At 41.6% G+C, this 20,689-nt stretch overlaps 1 protein-coding gene across 9 annotated transcripts in view; it reads left to right on the forward strand.

The window, feature by feature from the left end:
• NEXN (nexilin F-actin binding protein) overlaps positions 1-20,689 on the forward strand; it is a 48,243-nt gene that overhangs the window by 16,241 nt on the left and 11,313 nt on the right. For 2 of the 9 annotated variants that reach the window (XM_066597817.1, XM_066597816.1), the window contains exons 2-11: positions 3,589-3,671; positions 6,347-6,538; positions 8,057-8,138; positions 9,759-9,904; positions 11,038-11,079; positions 12,184-12,381; positions 12,611-12,790; positions 15,782-15,973; positions 18,123-18,320; positions 20,573-20,641. In XM_066597817.1, coding sequence (XP_066453914.1) covers positions 3,645-3,671; positions 6,347-6,538; positions 8,057-8,138; positions 9,759-9,904; positions 11,038-11,079; positions 12,184-12,381; positions 12,611-12,790; positions 15,782-15,973; positions 18,123-18,320; positions 20,573-20,641 — 1,326 coding nt within the window. In that variant the 5' untranslated portion in view covers positions 3,589-3,644. The remainder of the gene's footprint in view (positions 1-3,588; positions 3,672-6,346; positions 6,539-8,056; positions 8,139-9,758; positions 9,905-11,037; positions 11,080-12,183; positions 12,382-12,610; positions 12,791-15,781; positions 15,974-18,122; positions 18,321-20,572; positions 20,642-20,689) is intronic. The other 7 variants (XM_066597820.1, XM_066597825.1, XM_066597819.1 and 4 more) reach the window with 6 other exon arrangements.

Genomic DNA, 20,689 nt, shown 5'->3' on the forward strand with positions numbered 1-20,689 from the left:
GTACCACCTTTACAGCTCTTAAAGGGGTTGTGCCAAGCTATAAAGTTATCTCCTATTCTATAATTTTATAATCTGTTGAGTCACAACTGTTAGGACCTACATCAATCCTGAGAACATGGGTCCTGTACCTGCATAAACAGAGCTACAGATGTACATGCGCGCCACTGAATGGAGCCAAATGAATGGAGCCATGACACACAAGCACGTTCACTGCTCCATTCATGCAGGTTCAAGATTCTCATTCTCAGGATTGGTGGAGACTTAGCAGTTGAAGCTCAACCACTATTAAAATTAAAACCCCCCAATCTTTAAAATACGTTTATAACTTGGCACAATTCCTTTACACCCCTTCTCGTTCCAGGACGTAAATCCACGTCCTAGCTGGAAAGCAATTTCTGCGAATGGGCATATTTTTACGTCCTATGGATTGACAGCCAGCCTCCTGCTGTAGCAGCGGGGATCAGTGAAAACACTGATCCCTGCTGTTAACTACTTACATGCCATGATCAATGATCGCTCCCTCTGAGATGTCATTCGCCATATAATCATAGAGGGTCAATGAGTTGTCATGGCAACTGGACACCAGACATTGGCGCCCAGGTCTTCCGTGAAATGAAGTATCAATGTGATTTAAATCTCATCCACACTTCAGGTCCTGTAAAATGCTGCGGATTTGCCACAGCCAATTCCACTGTGGAAAATCTACTGCATGTGAACATATCCTTAAAACAAATGCACAGAAGAGGAAAACCCCAAAGAATTGCTTTAGATGTACAGAGTCCTGTTGCCGTCTCCTGGGCCCATGTGATGTGCCTCTCGTCAGCTCCCGTCTGGTTACTATTCCACAAGTATCAAACTTTGTTTCCCTAAATAAAGCCGCACCAGTGATGAGATGGGACAGTTGCTTCAGGAATCTGACTGCTGGTCTTCTGATAAAACCTACAAAGTCGAATATAGGATTTCAGATCCGCGGTCATCGCAGGAGCCCAGAGGAGTTCGCCTTTTGTCTTCTTGGCCCGTTGCCAGTGGATATTGTTTCTCGTGGCTCGTTCAGCGTCTCCATGTTTTATGGATTCTACAGTAAATGTCATCCTGGTCCTGGGAAGAGATTCTGGATGTTGTTCTTACGTGTCATTGTATTTGCTCTATAAGTGTAATCATAAATCTTATTCTGCTGTTTATTAACCCCTTTGAGACCAGAATTATTTTTGAATATTTTGATTTTAGTTTTTTTCATCCTTTCCTATACCATATAACGTGACAAAAAACTTTTAAAACATATTTAAGTCAGGTGAACTTTTGAAAAAAATATGCAATTACGCCATATTTTTGGGGGTTAGCTTTTACGCGTTCTCGGTGCAGTAAAAATAACGTGAACTTTTTTCTATTGGTTATTAAGATTACGGCAAGAACAAATTTATATAGGTTTGGTTTATTACTTTTAGGGCTAATTTACACGTACGTATATCAGCCAGGTTTTTACGCCCGGCCGATATATGGTGTCCCTTTCTGTAGGGGGAGGAGGCGGGTTGGGCCAGAAGTAGTGCACTGAGCTCCAGCCTCCTCTCTGCCCCTCGCCACTGTTTGCAATGGGAGTGTTGGGGTGGGGGGGTGGAGCTCAGTTCTGCTCCGCCCAATCCCATTGCAAATAGTGGCGAGGGGTGGAGAGAGGGCGGGAGCTCAGTGCACTGCTCCAGGCCCAACCAGCCTCCTCCCCCTGCAGAAAGGGACACGGTATATCGCTGGGCGTGAAAACCCGGCCGATCTACGGACGTGTAAATAAGCCCTGAAAAAGGAAAACAATTTTTAAACAAAAGTTGCCTTCCTTCGCCGTATTTTGAGGCCCAGAACTTTATTTTTTCGTCGATTATACTGAGTTTGGGCTCGTTATTTGCAGGGTGAGCTGTAGTGTTTATTAGTATCATTTTGGGGTACATCAATCTTTTTGATCACTTTTATTAATCAATATTTTTAGGTCATCAAAAAAAAAAAAACCTGCAGTTCTGTCCGGGGCTGTCGAGTCAGTAAGCCAAACCCCCGACTCCTCATTTTTCTTAGACTCCAACTGCTTCATATATGACTCATGTTTTTTAAGTGATAAATTCACAGTAGTAAACAACATTTGTGCAGCCTGTGAATTTATTCTCAAGGATAGTATTACCTCCATCAGATGCTTCTTCACTGATGACTTCAAAAGTGATGTCATTATTTTAAGTTAAGTTCATTTTTTAGGAGTTGGTTCATTTCTACGGACTCTGAATCCACCAAAATGGGACTCTAACTTTAACTCTGCAGCCCTGATTCTGAGACTCTGTAACCTTTTTTTTTACCATGTGGGACAAATAGTGTGATATTTTACTAGTGTGGATTTTTATGAACACAACTATACCAAATACATTTAATTTCTTTTCATTTTTTTATTTTATTTATGGGAAAAATTTCCTGGTTTTAAAAATGTCCTTAAACGTTTTACATTTTTTAGTCCCTACAGGAGACTCGAACTTGCGATCACTTGATCATTTGTACTATATACTGCAATACTTCAGTATTGCAATATATAGTGATTTTCAATGTTGCCTATTAAGTAAACCCTGCCACAGGCGTCCATGCATGACAGCCCTGGGAGACTTCAGTAGGCTCCAGGCTGCAATCCTAACCCATCAGCACCCATGATTGCATCCGGGAGGGGTAATGGGGTGACAGAAGGGCCCGTCTTTACAGCTAGCTGTTTACATGCGGATTCTGAATAGTTAACTGCTGCTATCGGAGCCAACTCTGATCACAGTAGTTGCCGGCACCTGTCAAAAACAGCTCATAGCCACCAGGAATTGAGCCAACAGTTTCCCAGCCCATTCAATACTCAACAGCATGACCTTTACAACAGCATGACCTCTCTTTACATGATGCAGTTGAGAAGGGGTTAAAGGTAATGTATCACCTATATTTTTATAAAAATTAAAACCAAATAGTGGAACATTTTGTACTTTTCTAATGTTTTTATTTTTTGTTTATAGATTTTTTTATTCCATTGCCTGTACATGACTATGGGGGCAGCCATCTTGTCTGAGTTGCAGTTAATAGCATTTAGAGACACACTTTACAGCAGCCTCATGGGCCATAGATACATTCAACAGGCTGGGACTCATTGACTGCTATGGCAGAGTGTTGTGGGCATGCTCTGTGACCTGTGCAGGGAGGTGGAGGCGGCAAGCTGTGTCCAACACCTATTATGAAAGGTGGATCCTGTGTGATCTGTTTATAGATGTTACCTCTCATTGTAATCCTGTCAGTGATGATAATGAGATGACTGTTGAGAAGTGATCTCTACAGAATGGAAAGTGTCAGTGTTTTTAGGTTTAGTGGTCAGTGTGAGAATTGCAGGATTTTAGAATTTTTTTTCCATATAGATCATGAGATTGAGAATTTAAAAATGATTGGCCATTGGGAAGACGACCGTTATTCTTATATGTGTCCTAGTACAATGATTGGTTTGGAGGCCCTATCACAATCAGTCGTTACATAGAGCTGCATTACTTATTGATTATGGTTCTCCAGATAAGAAACGTTAATGTAAGTTTCCAATTTTAGGTTGAATATTACAGAAATCTGATTTACGGGGGAACGCCAGGGAAGGGAAAACAATCATGAATGACGTGGCCCAAAAGACTGAGGTAGGTACTCTGTGGGCATCTGTGTAGTAGCATGTATGTACTCGTGTATTCATGGCATAAACTCAGTTTGCCGGTTCTTGGTGGTTTCTATCAACCCCAAAGACAATGAGTGGAGCTACAGCAGCGCGCAAGGGAAGGGGCATAGCTAAAGGCTCCTGGGCCCGGGTGCAACCGCATCCCCTCTAGTTACGCCAGCGCTTCAGGCCCAACAGTCATTACAGCAGTTTGTATTAATATATTCTAAAGTTTAAGATTGTTTTCCTTTCACAATCTGCTAATAGTTTTGTTTCTTCTTGGCGGGACGTTCAGACCTTTCTTTTAGGATCCAAATGGAATTGCTGTCTTTTTGGATTTTCTGTTATATAGAGAGAGAATTGATACAAAATTGGAAAAATAGTATGTAATTTTCCTCGGTTCTTTCCACTTGTTCTCTAGTGTATTCAGTATAACCAGTAAGACCACCTAAAATAATCCTCTAATTCCCCTGAGTATAAGGCTTTATTCACACGCGCTTTCACACCCAGCTGATATACGCTGCCCATCTGATGCATTGGTTTACAATGCATCAGTTCAGATGGACGTATTCCCGTGGTGTAAAAGTGCCCGGCCAGCCAAGATAGCGCATACAAGTGCATTTCAGTCGGGCGCTTTTACGTCGGCCAGGAACTATCTTCTGGCCGGAATACGTCGGCCGCTGCATAGACTCCTATGGGACCCTATGGGATCTATCGTAAAAGGGAGATGGGAGGGAGTTTAGCGGCGTGTCTGCTAAACATCCACCCCCTTCCCTCCTTCTCTCCGCCCCTTGCCAGCTGTTTGCAATGGGAGAGGGCGGGATGGGTTCGTCCTGCCCCCTCCCGTTGCTGGTAGCCAACAAGGAGCAGGTAGGGGGCTTAGCACACTAGCTCCTGCCGAGACCCGGAAAGGGGGCGGACAGGGGCAGCAGAGCTAAATTGTCTCCTCCTGTCCGATGGCAATCCGGGTTCGGCGTATATGCGCCAGACCCGGGCCGTCTGAACGGGCACACAAACAGCAGATTTGTGCGCCCGTTCATGTGATTTTTGGTTGCGTTGTGGCTGTGACACAGCCGACCAAAAATCGCTATGCTCGTTTGAATGAGCCCTAAGGGTGCATTTACACGGGTTTTGGTTTTTTTTTTAAAAAAAAAACAACATTTTTTACACTATTTATGTCCCAGTAGGGGACTTGTACCAGAACACGTATGATCGCTATGATAAATCCTTGCAAGACGTATACAGCCATGCCTTATCGCTTGTAATAGCAAACATAGGCAATTGCAAAGGGCGCCTGTAGCTAGCATACTGTTGCTATTGCAATCCATTGGCCCTCCACAATTACATTGCGGGGGTCCGATGACATCACAGAGGAAGTTCCCTCCCTATGTGAGCCCTTTACATGCCATGTAAGGGGTTAACAGCGGGGGACACGGCCCTGATGCACCTCAGCTGTTGCAGCGGGAAGCCGGCTATCGGTGACAGCGAGCTCCCGCTGCTGGATGGCGCAGGAGCTCTTCTGATCTTGCGTTATCCACAGGGCATAAGTGTATGTCCTGTTGCGTTAAGTATCCCGCAGCCAGGACATATATTTACGCCCTGTGGCATTAAAGGCAAATGTTCACATGAAGGTGGTACTTTTTACACCTTAGAACTGAGGAGCAAAAGAGGTCATCTCAGCACAGCCCCTACCTGGAATGCAGCCCCTGGAATACAGTCTCAGCTAACTCCGACGGTCCAATTAAAGTGAAGGTAGTGGAGGTGCTTGCATGTCACTGCCGCACGCTTCAGAATGCAATGGGGCTACATTCCAGGTACGGGCTGTTATGAGACAACCCCTTTAAGAGTTGAACATCTATTTGATGTGCTTGTGATGGACATCTTTATGTTTTTGTATGATGAAACTGTAAGAGATTAGTAAAAAAGGATTTTTCCTCTAGGAAACACTGTCAGAAATTGCAATAATTCATGTAAATAAGACTGAGCTGCAAATACCTGATAAAAGAGAACAATAGGCAACATTTAAAGGGATTGTACTACAATTGACTTATCACCTATCCATAGGATACATAATAAAAGTCTGATGGATGAGACACCCATTGATCTCGTTAAAAGGGGCCTGTGTCCCCCTCCTCCTCACTGCAGGCTTGCTCCACCCCCCACAAGATTGATTGGAGTGGGGTGCGGTACAGCTCCGTTCATCTCAATGGGGCTGATGGAAATAGCCAAGTTCAAGCACTCAGTTATCTCTGGCAGACTCATTGAAGATGAATGGAGCAGCTCTATACACGCGCGACCGCTGTTCCATTCAGTCTCCTCCTCACTCTTGGGGAGGAGGGGGCTGTAAACCCGCAGTGAGGAGGAGGGGGCACAACCCATATTCTTGGGATTGGTGGGGGTCACCGAGGTGAGACCCTCACTGATCAGACTTTTACCTTCTATCCTACGGATGCGTGATAAACGTTGCTTTTGCTACAAGCTCTCCGCACAATGATAAGACTGTAGGGTCAGTTTCCCTTTAAGGTACTTCCAATGCTATAATAACATTAACATGCCTGGAGCTCTGGAAAGTGCGGATCACCCTCTGTCCTAACTCTCTTTCTCTCTCTTCTTCTTCTTCGGTATCTGTCATGCTCCTTTCCTGTTTTTCTCATCTTTAAGATTCTGCTTTCTACATCTAAACCTGTCCAAAAATCCTACGTCCCCAAACTTGCCAAGGGAGATGTAATGAATAAGTTTGAAGCCATGCAGAAAGCCAGGGAGGATCGGAGCCAGCGGAGAAGCGTGGACGAGAAGCAGCGGAGGAAAGAGCAGCATAATAGAGAGAGGATCTGGAACAAGCGCAAGCAAGAGGTTCTCTGCACAGCCGGGGATTTACTGGGCTGGATTGTAGACTTAGGCCAAATTCACAAGTTGTTGTGTTTGCCAAAAATGGAGCATTTTTCTATCTGTGTGCAACTCCACATGTCACCTATATCTGGTCGGCGGTCCGTTATTTACTAGCGTCTGTCATTTATTAGTGACGTACGCAAAAAAAACTGAAAAATACCCCAATTCATTTTTTTTGTGTGTCTAGTAATGGGTGGGAGAAGTATAGTGTGGATAGCGCACTGATGGCATCCATGTGCTGTCCTTGACCTGAATAGTAAAGCATAGTCCAGAGCTGTGTATGCTGTGACGTTTTGCATACGTACCATAGGTCTGTGTGAAAAAATTGGCACATTTGGTTGGTGCTGACCAAGTCTACACTGTCCTACCAAAAGTAATTGGACACCTGACTACGAATGAATGGTAATAGGTTAATACTCAGTGGGGTTCCTTTGGCCCTAATGACATCAGATACTCTCTGTGAGATACTCTCCCTCCATTCATCCTGAAAATGTCTGATGAGTTCTCAGAGAGTATGGACGCTGTTCATATTTTCTGACGTAACGTTCAACTTTGTCCTGAGGATATTCAGTAGGGTTTAGGTCGAGACTCGGTGCATATTCATATCTTCAAACCAATGTAAAATAGCGCTGGATGTGTGTCAAGGCGCGTTGTCTTGTAGGAAGTATGGCCGACCATTCCCAGAATATTGCCACATTGTCGGCAGAACATTATTGTCTTGAATGTCAGGGTTCACCTCCGTGTTCAGGGTTCTTGTCACCAAAACCAACGGACTGAGATGATGCCACGTAAAACATCTACAGACCATAAAGGAACCTTCCTTGTACTTAAATGTTGGCACAATACACTCAGGCAAAAGGCGTTACCCAGGCACCTCCATCTGATTTAAAGATGGAGTAGTGTGATTTTTCACTCTATAGCACATTCTTCCATTACTCAACTGTCCATTCACAATGCTTCTTGCACCATTGTAGACGAGCTAATGCATCTTCTTTGAAATAACTCGCCAGATGTTTGCAGGATGACTGGAGGGAAATGCCAGCTGAAGTGTATCAGATGTTAGTAGAAAGTATTCCATGCGAAGTATCTGAGTGGGCTAAAAGAGCCCCACTAGGTATTACCATATGAAAATAAATACTTTTGATGTTGTCAGATGTGTCTAGTTACATTTGGGAGGATATATCCAATTTTAGACTCAGACACAACAAGGAACGAAAATACGCTTGCGGGAATTGGCCCTTATTATGCTGTTGGGAGTTTGGACCACAGTATAATTATACAATACATACGTGATATTCTTCATATTTGTCTTCCTTATTTTCAAAAATGCTCCTCAAGGTCTCTCTTGAAGACATCTAGGTCTACTCAAGGGGGGTGCAGCTCATTTACTAATGTCTTGTCCATGGATGTGGCATATGTCCATAGTGATCTATGTATTGTACTATGCATTACAACTAAATAATTCTTGTTTTATACCACCAGATGAAAGAGTTGTTAGCTTCTGATGATGAAGAAGAAAACAAACCGAAAGAAGTGGAAAAAGGATATGTCCCAAAGCTCACCGGTGAGTCTAATAAAGCAATGTCAAGATGACTTTTTTATAACCTACTTTTTGCAAGAGCGACATGCGTAGCGTGAGTGCTGCCTAGTGGGCAATTGTCAAAACTGTACATGCAAAACAGGAAAGTGTGATTGTTCTCAGTGAGAGAAAAAAGGAATCTTGTAGATGTGATACCTTTTACTGGCTATCAAAAATACATGGTGTTACAGCAAGCTTTCAGGGATATCTCGCCCCCTTCGTCAGGCTAATGAATGAAACTACTGGCTGACATCGTACCAAACTTTTTTGTAAAACAGGAGAAACATGTAAATGTTTATGTGAAATTGGAATACCTGTCAGGAACGGGACGTAAGGTGAAAGATATTTCTTGAGATTCAAATGGTTCTTCCTTTGGAAAATAGTCCATATTGCGCAAAATATTATGGATGTGGATCGCCCAATATGTCTTTTTCCTGGATGATAGTAAACTAAATGCTACAATTGTAAAGTTTACCACTCTTCTGACATCTGGAGGATATTTCTATATTTCAGAGCCAATCATTTTAATAACACAGAGGTAACAAGTATCGTATCATACGGCATGGTTTTCAATGGTAAAATCTTTTGAACCTGTCACCTTGAAAATGCTGTGAGAAGCATATTCTAAAGCAAGAGGAACTGAGAAAATTATTATATAGTTTTGTGGGAAAAGTTCCACTATAACTTGTAATTTATAGATCCAAATCTCTGCTCATTTGGGCTTAGGAGTCCAGTGGGCGGTCCTATTCACTCTGGGCTTAATGGGATTTCCAGGCAAATCTTATTGATGGCCTATTCTATGGATACATTATCAATAGCTGATCGGCTGGGGCAGGGGCTGCTTAGGTGTCCGGTCCTATTCATTCTGGACTAAGGAGTCCAGTGGGCGGTCCTATTCATTCCAGACTAAAGAGTTCAATGGGCAGTCTTATTCATTCTGCGCTTAGTACAGTGGGCTATCCTATTCATTCTGGGCTTTGGAGTCCAAAAGGTGGTCCTATTCAGTAGTGGGTTTTTATTTCTATATGCAGACTCATGCATATGTTCATCACATGACCTGGGCAGATTTTATCTACTAGAAGTAAATTATGAAGGTTCCCACCGAATCAAAGCAAACAGAGATTGATATATAGAAATACAATAAAAAAATTGTAGAACTTTAGGGCGGATTCCTATTGCGGAATCTGTGGTTGGCGTCCGCACGGAGGATCCACAACAAATTGCACGCATTGAAAGGTATCTACTTTCGCCTTTTCCTTCACACTTGCAGATACGAACTGCGGACAGCCTTCATTGTCAATAGAGGCCGTCCGACCCGCAGCCCATCCACAATTGACACTGCGGATGGGCCTGGGTACCTATGTCATCGCCTAGTAACAGCACGGGAAAGTTCCCCAGTCATCCACGTTACAGATAATGCAGCTGCATGGAGTCGCCGGCCAGGGTCACAGCCGGATTTCACTGCGGGAACCCGCATGCGGAATCCGTATCATTCATGTGTAGCCAGCCTTACTTTTATTTGGTGATTACATAGCTCTTCGATCAAAACTAAATAGACATGTGGTCATAGATTGTACTCAGACATCGATCTATTTGATGTTGTAGGAACAGTTAAAGGAAAGTTTGCAGAAATGGAAAAACAAAGGCAAGATGAAGAGAAAAAAAGGATGGAAGAGGAGAGGAAACGAAGGCTTGAACAGGACTTGAAGGAGAAGAAGAAAATTCAGCGTGAACTGGCCAAGAAAGCTGAAGTAAGTGTGCTACTGTCCTGGTGATAACACATTAGACTTTATATTCTGCCACCTAATACTGTTTTACTTTATTTTTTTTTAATTATCCATACTAGAATTTGGTGCTTTTTTTTTTATAAATGAGTGATGTACCATTATGAAAAATATGTTACCGGCACTGAGCAGGCCTCGAGGGCACTTGGCTTTGTCCAAACTCTTCTCTAGTGAACTTCCTGTCAGTACAGATGAAGAATTACAACAAAGCAACAGTATGGGCAGATTAAAGTCTTTGGGACAATTTAGGAGGGCAAACAATTTTTGGTCATGTGTCTTACATCTGAGAATGTTTATAAGGTGTTTACACTTCTATCTCCATCTTCTATTAGTAATCTGTTGCTACAAGATGAAAAGAACATGCAAATTGGCATTATGTTTACTATGGCAGTTATTTAGCCTTTAATTAGCAACAAAAGTCCTGATTGGCCTGGTGAAGTTTCGGTACATTTAGAGTCTGTGTATTTATTTATATGTCTAAAGGCTCATTTACACTGAGCGATGATCGCTTAAAAAACGCTAAAAAGCGATCGTTTGAGTGATCAGCAGTGCGTCTAAACACGCATCCATTGTGCACTGCTAGCTGATCGTTAAATTCAGGCCAAACTAAAAATCGTTGTTCAGCCTTATCAGCAGTTCTCCATGGGGAGTGCTGATAGCATTGTTTCCCGTCAAAGAACAAAGGAACTGAAAGCAAACGAGCCCTCAGTCTATTAACTGCTTTCAGCTGAAGGCTTCATTTGCTTACTAAAGTGCTATTAAGTAGCTGAGTAGCTACTTAAAAGTTTATGCAAAATGATCGCTCAAAGCTGTCACTCAGACTGTCGTAAATGGGCCTTTAGATGGATTTGTAGGACACATCCTAGATCAGGACTGTGCCAAAACATCTGTAGGGATTCTAATCTTTTCTATTTTAGGTGTCATCAAAAATCTTCAAAATCCTAACTTTTTTTTGCAGAATTTACTATTTTAGGTGACCTTTTTGCCTGTTCTTCGGGTTATGAGAAAAAAAAACATTAATCCTTGAGGAACAAACACCAAGTTCCTTATTAAGTTTAACAGGCAAAAAACTTGACAATATAAAAATTCTCATTTAATAGATTGAGGACATTAACTGTGATGGAAGTGACTCGGAAATGGAGGTAATGAGACATTTATTTAACTAAGATTCCTATCCTTCCTACTTTTTTCCTTCTGTGTTTTCTATCATCGTCATTACTAATACTTACTTGATGCAATTCGGAAAGAGCTCGTCCTCCAGAATACGTGATGATACATTTTATATTTGGGACCCTTCGTCTGATAGATCCTAACAAAAAGATGTTTTTAAGGTAATTTTCTAGTTTACTAAAGTTTTTTTGAATCTTGGCCTACGGCGGAGAGCGGTTTACCTATCAACGCTCAAAAACAAAAAATAGAGACAGGGTTTTCCCTTGAGCTCACAGTTTGCAGAGGATTTACCATATCTCTACAGACTTGCACCCTCCTCTGTGAATTATTAAAGCCAACTTAAAATAATCTCACGATGCCATCATATATCTATGATTTGTAACGATTTTCATATTCAAAAAAATATTACAGCCAAATGAAATTTTAATGGTAATACAGTATATCCAGGATGAACTGGCCTTTAGAAGTTAAAGGGGCTGCTTGAGACCCAAAATTTACTTGTAATTTATTACACTCTTAATGCTACAGAGTAGATTTTCAATTTACCCATTTTTGCAAAAAATGTCCCATTTTCCTGATCTAATTTTTCCCAAAATATGTTTTAGCAGTAAACATGATTCATAATATTTTTAATGCAATCTTTAATCTTCGCCTTGTTTTGTGCCATAGGTACGAGTTGGCCGTTGCCCGACTCCAAATTGCAGTCTCCTCTTAACAAATAATGCATGCTAATTTCAATAAGGAAAGGGTAAAAGAAACCATCGTACTTGTCAAAATCCAATATTAGGACAGATCGAGATAAATATATTAACTCTCCATAGAATTCCTCATGGAATGATCATCAATAAGAAGTCTTCTGAGGTTCTAGATCTGGACATTGAAAAAATACTTCAAAGAGTTGATGAGCTAATTTTTTGAATCGCGGTGTTTTCCTCTATCATAACTTTTCCTTTAATTTCAACTTACCTTCATCTTTTGTAGAAATAGTTTATGGAGTTTTGGCACACGGGTTTCCTTTTCACCGTAGTTAGTAACTAGAATCTCAACTAACCAAAAAGAGTGTCTATTTTGAACAGGAAGAAAAAGAAGAAGTAGAGGTAGCCATCACAGCACTTAAGCCAGTCAGATCTCCTGGGAAAATTAATGTCAACTTTGAAGATTTAGAGAAAGAAAGAGAAAAACAAGAAAGAAAAACCCGTGAAGAAGAAAAACTGAGAAGATATGATGAGCATAGGAAGTCATTCCGAGATGCTAAGAGACGTTCCACTGCTATGGTAATGTCTAGATGATGGGTGTCATCGTATCCACTGTATCTCCAATAGAAGTATGGCTACAGTGAGATCTGATTTTAGTGTCAAATGTTGGGACATAATGGAGGAAAATTCCAATGCCCTGAGGTTATATTTGTGTCATGTCCAATTTATCCTGTCCATTTATTATAGACTGACCTCATTTGTATTTACAAATATAAATACTATTTGCATACGCATCTTATTTTATAAGGATGAAACAGAGACTCAGGACAAGAAGAGCAAGGAGCAAGTGACTCCTGGAAAACTAAAACTAACTTTCGAAGAGCTAGAAAAACAAAGACAAGAGCAACAGAAAAAGCTTGCGGAAGATGAGGCTCGCCATCGGTTAGAGGCAGAGAGGCGGGCCTTTGAGGAAGCGAGGCAACATGTGGTAATAACTGCCGTTGATTCTGTAGCTCTTCCTCCTCCCCTACACTTACTGACCACCAATCACAAATAGTATTATACGTACTTCTCATAATTGGCCATTCCCAAAGTCATCTGAAAAGCATATCTTTGGTCATCTGCCCTGTCAGACCAGGATTTGGCTTGTTCTTATGAAGTCCATCCTGAACCTCAAGGTTCTTATCTGTGAAGTAATGCTGTATGGAAAATCCACAGTTTATACAGTACTTACAGTGCTGTTCAAAAGTCGTGCATCATGCTAGAATTTGAGGGTTTTATTACATTTAAACTAAAGTTAAGTTAGCAAAATCTAAAATTGGCAGCAACATTATATATCGTATTATTTGAAGTTTTAGGGAGAATAAAAAACATGAAAAATTAAGTTTTTCTTATAACTGAACAATACTACAAAAAAACGATGTACAATATGAAAACATTAGTAATTCATTAATAATATTGAATTTGCCATCCTTTGTTCTTGATCAGCAGTCGGCATCTTTTAGGCAAGGAGTGCATGACTCTTTTTGGTAGTTTAACCGAAACCACATGATGCCAGGCGTTGATGACGCTTTCAAACAGTTCCCTTTCGTTAGTGAGATGTCTTTTGGATAATTTGGTAGACACAGTTTGCCCTGAGCTTTCTAGGGGATTTAAATCCAGTGACTGGGCTGGCCAATCCGTTGCCGCATACTATTCCTCTCAAACCACTGCATTAGACGTTTTGACCGATGGCAAAAAGCAATACCATCCTGACAGATGAGGTGCTTATTGGGAAACAAGTCTTGGATGCTTTATCACATTTGTTTCTTTACTACTTTGCTGTATTTTAACCCAGTTATCATCCCTTCAACAACGTTTAGTCTTCCAATGCCATTTGCAGCCACGCTTAATTGTAGGGACTGTGCTCTACGGCTTGAACCTTTCTCCTGCATATCTCATAACATAGACAGATCCAAAATTTAATCCAATTGTTAAGGTCAACGTATCACTAAAAAGTAGTTCTTCCCATTAATTGAGAGATCAGTGGCAATGTTCATCGCCCAGACCGACTGTTGTTTTCTTTGAACTTTTGACATCAATGGTTTCTTTTTGGCTTTACACCCATTGAATCCAACTTTGAGCAATCTGCAACAGGCTGTAACTGTGGAGCACATCAATCCGTAAGATTCGCTCCACTCCTAGATCAGTCCAGGCATATCAGCTTCCACTTTTTCGAGAGCAAGCCTATTGACTGGCATCTTTCCTCCTCTTCAAAAGCTTGCCATTCCTTGCTGATGAGCACCTTGAGCCACCGAACCGCAATCGATCAGCAATGCTTCCTGTAGTTTTATGTCTCTAGATGGTTCTAATAACCATAGATTGGTTGCACCCTACCCTGTTCAATATCTGTCTAGACGATAACCCTTAAAGATGGAGGGCAACAGTGCGGTGGTATCTTTGCTTATCCAAAACAAACTTCCATTTAATTTTGCCCAAAAGTAACCCAAACACAGTGTACTGCAAGCTGAGCAATCTTTTTTTCATTTTAATGCTACAAGCTGGTTGTGTTTAAAGGGGTTGTCCCGCGCCGAAACGGGTTTTTTTTTTTTCAACCCCCCCCCCCCCCCCCCGTTCGGCGCGAGACAACCCCGATGCAGGGACCTAAAGAAAGCTTACCGGAGCGCTTACCTTAATCCCCGCGCTCCGGTGACTTCTATACTTACCGGTGAAGATGGCCACCGGGATCCTCTTCCTCCGTGGACCGCAGCTCTTCTGTGCGGTCCATTGCCGATTCCAGCCTCCTGATTGGCTGGAATCGGCACGTGATGGGGCGGAGCTACACGGAGCCCCATAGAGAACAGGAGAAGACCTGGACTGCGCAAGCGCGGCTAATTTGGCCATCGGAGGGCGAAAATTAGTCGGCTCCATGGGAACGAGGACGCTAGCAACGGAGCAGGTAAGTATAAAACTTTTTATAACTTCTGTATGGCTCATAATTAATGCACAATGTACATTACAAAGTGCATTATTATGGCCATACAGAAGTGTATTGACCCACTTGCTGCCGCGGGACAACCCCTTTAATTAGCCAATGTTTTTATTAAATTATTCCTGGGTTTTTAAAGATATTTATATTAGGTAAAATCTATAAAAAATTACAAACAAAACTGAATTCAAACATATACTGCATTTTTTTTTTAATTAATTCAAAATAATTAATTATCAATAATTAATTATCAATATTTTTGCAGCTGATGCAGGACTTTTGAACAGCATTGTAGATCTCCTATTATCATTTACATAATTTTTTTTTTGGAGTCTTTGTAAGACCCCCCACCCCACCCATTAAAGAACAATACAGTCAAGTCTCTCCTCAACTGGAAGTGGTCAATTTTTTGTTTAGTAATAATTTCTAGCCAAGACATAGCATTTGGTTGCCACTACCTCTAAGATGGTTGTCAAGACAGTATCTCTCTCCACATTGACATTTAATCCTCCAGTTAAGTCGTCTGTGGATAATCACTGAAAACCTTGTGTTAAACAGACTTACCGTACTCGTTTGTACGATGTCTAGAGATGCCTCACATTCGCAGCAAGGTCAAAGTAATTCCTCCCAAATTCATGTTGCATTCCCTTGGAAAAAAACTGGGAAAGGATCTGACTCTGAGAAGGGGTCTCCTTATGTCATTTTACTAATTTCTATTGAAATGTAGTAAATATAAACCACTGATTAATACCACAAGTGAACGTATATTTGGTTATTTGGTTTTATAGGCACTCTCAGCACAAGTCTTCCCTCACTGGAACCTAATTACTCTCCTCTTTAATCATAGTAATGTCAACTTTAGGAAAACCTGCATGAATGATGCATGCAAAGTTCTTATTTTGCCTTTAATATTAAGAAACAAGTTTAGTCACATTAAGTAAAGAAGTCACTTAACCGAAATGTCTTTCAAGATCTGAAGAAATTTAACTTCTCAGCATCTATTTTCTAAAGGTCAATGATGATGATGAAGATGACAAGAGCCTTAATATGCACAAGGAAGAATTCCGTCCCGGCAAACTGAAGTTGAGTTTTGAGGAGTTAGAGAAACAGAGAAAAGAGGAGGAAAGGATAAGAGCAGAGGAGGAAGCGAGGAGGAGGATAGAAGAAGAGAAAAGAGCATTTGCCGAAGCCAGGAAGAGCATGGTAGTGTAGTGCTTGGAGAACGTTTTCTTCCATCTTTTCCCAATTCTGCATGAATTTCCTTTTTTCCTACAGGCAGGATGGCATCACTGCCCAATTCCTAGTTCAATCCCATTTTACTTATATGTATTATTAATAGATATGGATTCATACAAATAAATTTTGACTTACTGTGTTAGGACGGTCAGTAGTCCCTAGACAATTCATAGGCCGCTGTATCGAAAGTAGGAAATTTGCTCATATTGTAGTTGACTGGTAGAATGAAAATTAGGTGCACTTATGATCCAATACCTTGAAGAACCAATCTATATCTTCAAGACATGAAATATAGTTTATTGCAAAATACTGATCAGAAGCATCATGAAAACCCCAAGGGGTTTGCTGGTCAAGCTGTTACTAAAGGCCATCAACAAATCGTAGGAAGAGATGTGCTAGGCTGCTTCAAGTAGTGTGGATTAAGTGGCCAAAACCTCATAACTGTAGAGAACGTAAGGCGATATCTTGGATTCTAACATATGCAAATGTTTGAGATTTTATTCACCGATCAGCCATAATAATTAAAATACCTGCCTAATATTGAACACTGCCCAACTACACAGCCCCATACGTGGCAAGCTGTGATGCCCTGTGTGATCTGACACCTTTCTATGATAGACAGCAGTAACATTTCCAGCACTTTGTGCTACAGTAGCTCTTCTGTGGCACTGGATCTGATGAGCAGCCTTTACTTGCCACACACATCAATGAGCCTTAGATGCCATGACCCTGTTACCAGTTCACTAGTTGACCTTCCATGGACCCATTTTGGTAGATACTAACCATTACATATCAGGAACACCCCACAAAACCTGCCATTTTGGACCCACTCTAACCCAGTCATCTAGTCATGGCAATGTTTTCTGATTTTTCCTGCTTTCAACACATCAAGTTCAAGAACTAACTGATTACTTGATGCTTAACGTGTACCTAACCTTTGAGATGACTTATCAGAATAGGCTCCTGTATGTGTTTATGAGGAATGACATTATATCTGACTGCTATATGACCTGTAGGCCCTATTTATTCTCCATTTTCCCCCTCTGCAGGCTGTACATTTGATATTGAGTTCTCTCTAGACTGGTGGGAGGAGCCTGTCTGCTGTGTTCTATAGATTGTACACAGAGAACTGCTCTCTAAATGTCTGTAACACAGAGAGAAACATTATCATGCAGTACAGTGTACAGCAAGGGTGAGCAGTGGAGATGTGATTTCTGTAGCAAAACACAGTAAACAGTGACTATTAACTGCAGGCAGTGTCTGTGCAAGTCTCTTCTTCCCTCTTCCTCCCTATACATTTCAGTGAACATCCCCGTCCTTCATTCCTGTTCTAAAGTTTTAGCATCTCTTGTCAATTAGCAAACTAGGACAAGAGACCTCTAGTGGTCAACCATTTAGATGAATTTTTCAGCACAAAAAATACATTTTAGGTACATAAAGTATATTGCAGTTTTCCTAGTTAACACGCTGGCTATCATAGGTATAAGTTACTGACCATTTCATATATGCCGCCTCTGGAGAGTATATTGTTGTGATGACATAACCTGTGTTATTTACTTTACCTGTCAGTGGATTTCATGTTATGGCTGATCAGTGTATAACGTGTAGCAGTCAAGGAGATCATCACAAATTGATCAAACTTTTAGATCTGCTATTGGTATTGCTCAGTGCAGCACAGTGGACCTTTGGTGATCTTTAGATCAACTTCAGCCAGGTGATGTGTGCATGTTTTCTCCATGCTTGCATGGGCTTTTTTTGTTGGTTTGTCTCAGTTTCTTCCAACATTCCAAAAATATAGGTTAACTAGCAACCCATGAAATTGTTTGTGGTGTATATGCCTATGGGGAAAATTAGACTGTGAGCCCCTACTGGGTACAGAGACCTATGTGAGTACATACACCCTGTGTACAGAGTGGTAATGCTATATGTAGAGTGGGACACGACTAATAGGCACAGTTAGTGACCATCTACAACTACTGTATTTTCGCATGCCGGAGAATAAGTAAAATAACCAGCGTTTTCACTTCAGTAGTGTTGCAGTCCCACGTGGAGTGATGGTTTCCAGTTCTTAGCATGGACATATAGAGGGTCTAAAAGTATTACTTTTGCAATGCAGGCTTCCAAAGATGAAGAAGATGAGGATGAATATGGACTTGAACTCCAAAAAGAACATATTACCCCCGGAAAACTGAAATTAGGCTTTGAAGAACTGGAAAAACAGAGGCAAGATGCAGTACACAGAAGAGCAGAGGAAGAGGCTCGAAGAAGACTGGAAGAGGAGCGGAAGCAGTTTGCTGAAGCTCGGAAAAACATGGTATGTTTTTACACCGTCTTTCTTAAGATGCATGGTATTAGTATACAGTCTAAATAAGTCTGGAAGAGCTGAAAGTGAGGATTAATCTCATATCTTTCAATCTGTCAAGGTGAAATCTAGATAAGAAATTCATATAAGGCAAAGAAGTAAAACTTGAGGCTCCTTAAAACTTGAAGGAAGAGCATGTGGTGGCTTACTGCTAAATGTTATTGTTCATTGATTACTCCAAAGTCTGTAGCTGCCAATGTTTGATTCATAATGGGCATGAAATACAGACGAACATTTCATATCCTCTGTCTCCTGTGCTCATTGTCATCCCTTGCAGGGTAATAAGCATTATATGACTTGCTCTGAGCACATTGTACTCTGTTGGCCTGGCAAACTGTATCATGGCCAGCACTTACTATAGTAATATCCCCGAGGACTGAAGTTTCATAGTTCGGAGTTGCTCTTTGAAGAAGTTCTCCAGAACTAGAACATTGACGGCCTTTTCTTAGAATAGGTCCTCAATCTCAGATCAGTAGGGTTTCGACTCCCAGCACTCCCGTTGACTTGCTGATTGAGTGTGATGCGGCGCTCCACTGGGCGCTGCTCCTGCTTCATGGTTTACCAGGCCAGCTTTGTACTTTGCAGCTCACTGCTACTCCATACTATTCCAGCGACTAGGACTGAGCTTTAATATCAGACATGGCCACTACAGAAAGTACAGAGCTGTGCCTGGTAAACAATAAAGGAGACGCTCACTGAAGCTCCACTGCTCCTTCAATCATCTGATTGGCGCAGGTGCCGGGTGTTGGACCTCTACCTATCTGATACTGAGGGCCTATTGTAAGTTATTGAAATAAAAGGCAGATAAGGGGTTAATTACAGAGATCTGTAGTTATTTTTAAAGTCCCCCCCCCCCCCAATTATCACCCATCTATAGGATAGCTGATAAATATTTGAGTTCTTGAGAGCCCCCAAATCATTAAAGCGGTGATCTAAGCCCATTGCTCCTCATTGCAAGCTGTATTTGCACCAAAACACGGGATTACCTCCCTCTATCCATGTCCTTATTGCATCTCTACAACCAGGCAGTACTACCCACAGCCTGACAAATTTACTATAACTTATACTAGACACTGGTATAAATGATAGCACAAATCCACAGCAGCTCACTGTAGATGTAGATTTGATTTCCTGGTGTCTGCACATCCAGAGGTGTGCCTAATTTGTTGCATCCTACTTCAGCAGGCATTGCAAAAAGAATGGCGTATGAAACGCCGGTCTTAGTAAATCTGCCCCTATGTCTGCGGGGCTGACAGTAATAGCCAGGTACAGTGGAGTTTCCGGTAGCTCTATACAGACTGAATGAAGTAACTATGGCTAGGTCATAAATGGCTTTATTGGGAAACGTCATTGGGGCGGCTTTACAAATGTGGTGGACAAATCCGCCACAAAGCTCATACCTTATATGTGGATGATGATGCAGATTTGAAGCATAATTGCTGTGGATTTCAACCTGTACAAGCCCAGAGCGAATCCACATCATAACTCGCAAGTCAGACGGGCGTATTTTGTGGCAAATTTTTTGGTCAGGCATGAGGCCACCAAATCAGCATTATCCCCAAATCATCTTTTCTCACCTGTCCATAGTGATAAAATCAAGTATGATCGTGGGGGTCTCACCACTGAGACCCTCATCAATCCTGAGAACTGTGGTCCCATGACCCCTTCTCCTTCTTACTGGGGGCTTACTGCACCCCCACAGAGATTGAATGGAGTGTTGGTTGAGCATGCATGGAGTCACTCCATACATTCCAATGGACCGGACGGAAATAGCTGGGGACAAACGCTGGGTTATCTCTTGCAGTCACATTGAAGATGAATGGAGCGCCACTGCGCATGCTCCATTCAATCTCTATCTCACTGCAGTGAGGAGAAGGGGACACGCGACCCTCGTTCTTAGGTTTGATGGTGTGACCCCAATGATCAGACTCTTATCACCTATCCTGTAGATAAGTGACAAAAGTTGATTTTGGTGCAACCCTATTAAAGTTCCTTGGGCTAACAAAACACTGCTGCCTCGTAAGAAAACACAAAAGTATCACGAGACGCAATACGACTTGAAAACAGGAACATTTGGTCATTTTGCAGGTTCTATCAAAAAAGTACCGAATATCTTTTGCGATTGGTGACAGATGTGCTTTTATCCAAATTTGGAATAGTTTTGTTTTATTGTCCAAACAACCAATTTCCAAATTATTTTTAAGAGCCCAGGCCAGGAGCATATTCTTCAGGATATGGAGTGTTCTCACCTGGACAGTTGTGAAGCATGCGAAGTAAGAGATGTTCAAACAAGGTCCATTTCTAACATTCTAACTCACTAA

The sequence above is a fragment of the Eleutherodactylus coqui genome, chromosome 3 (assembly GCF_035609145.1).
Source record: "Eleutherodactylus coqui strain aEleCoq1 chromosome 3, aEleCoq1.hap1, whole genome shotgun sequence".
Lineage (NCBI taxonomy): Eukaryota > Metazoa > Chordata > Amphibia > Anura > Eleutherodactylidae > Eleutherodactylus > Eleutherodactylus coqui.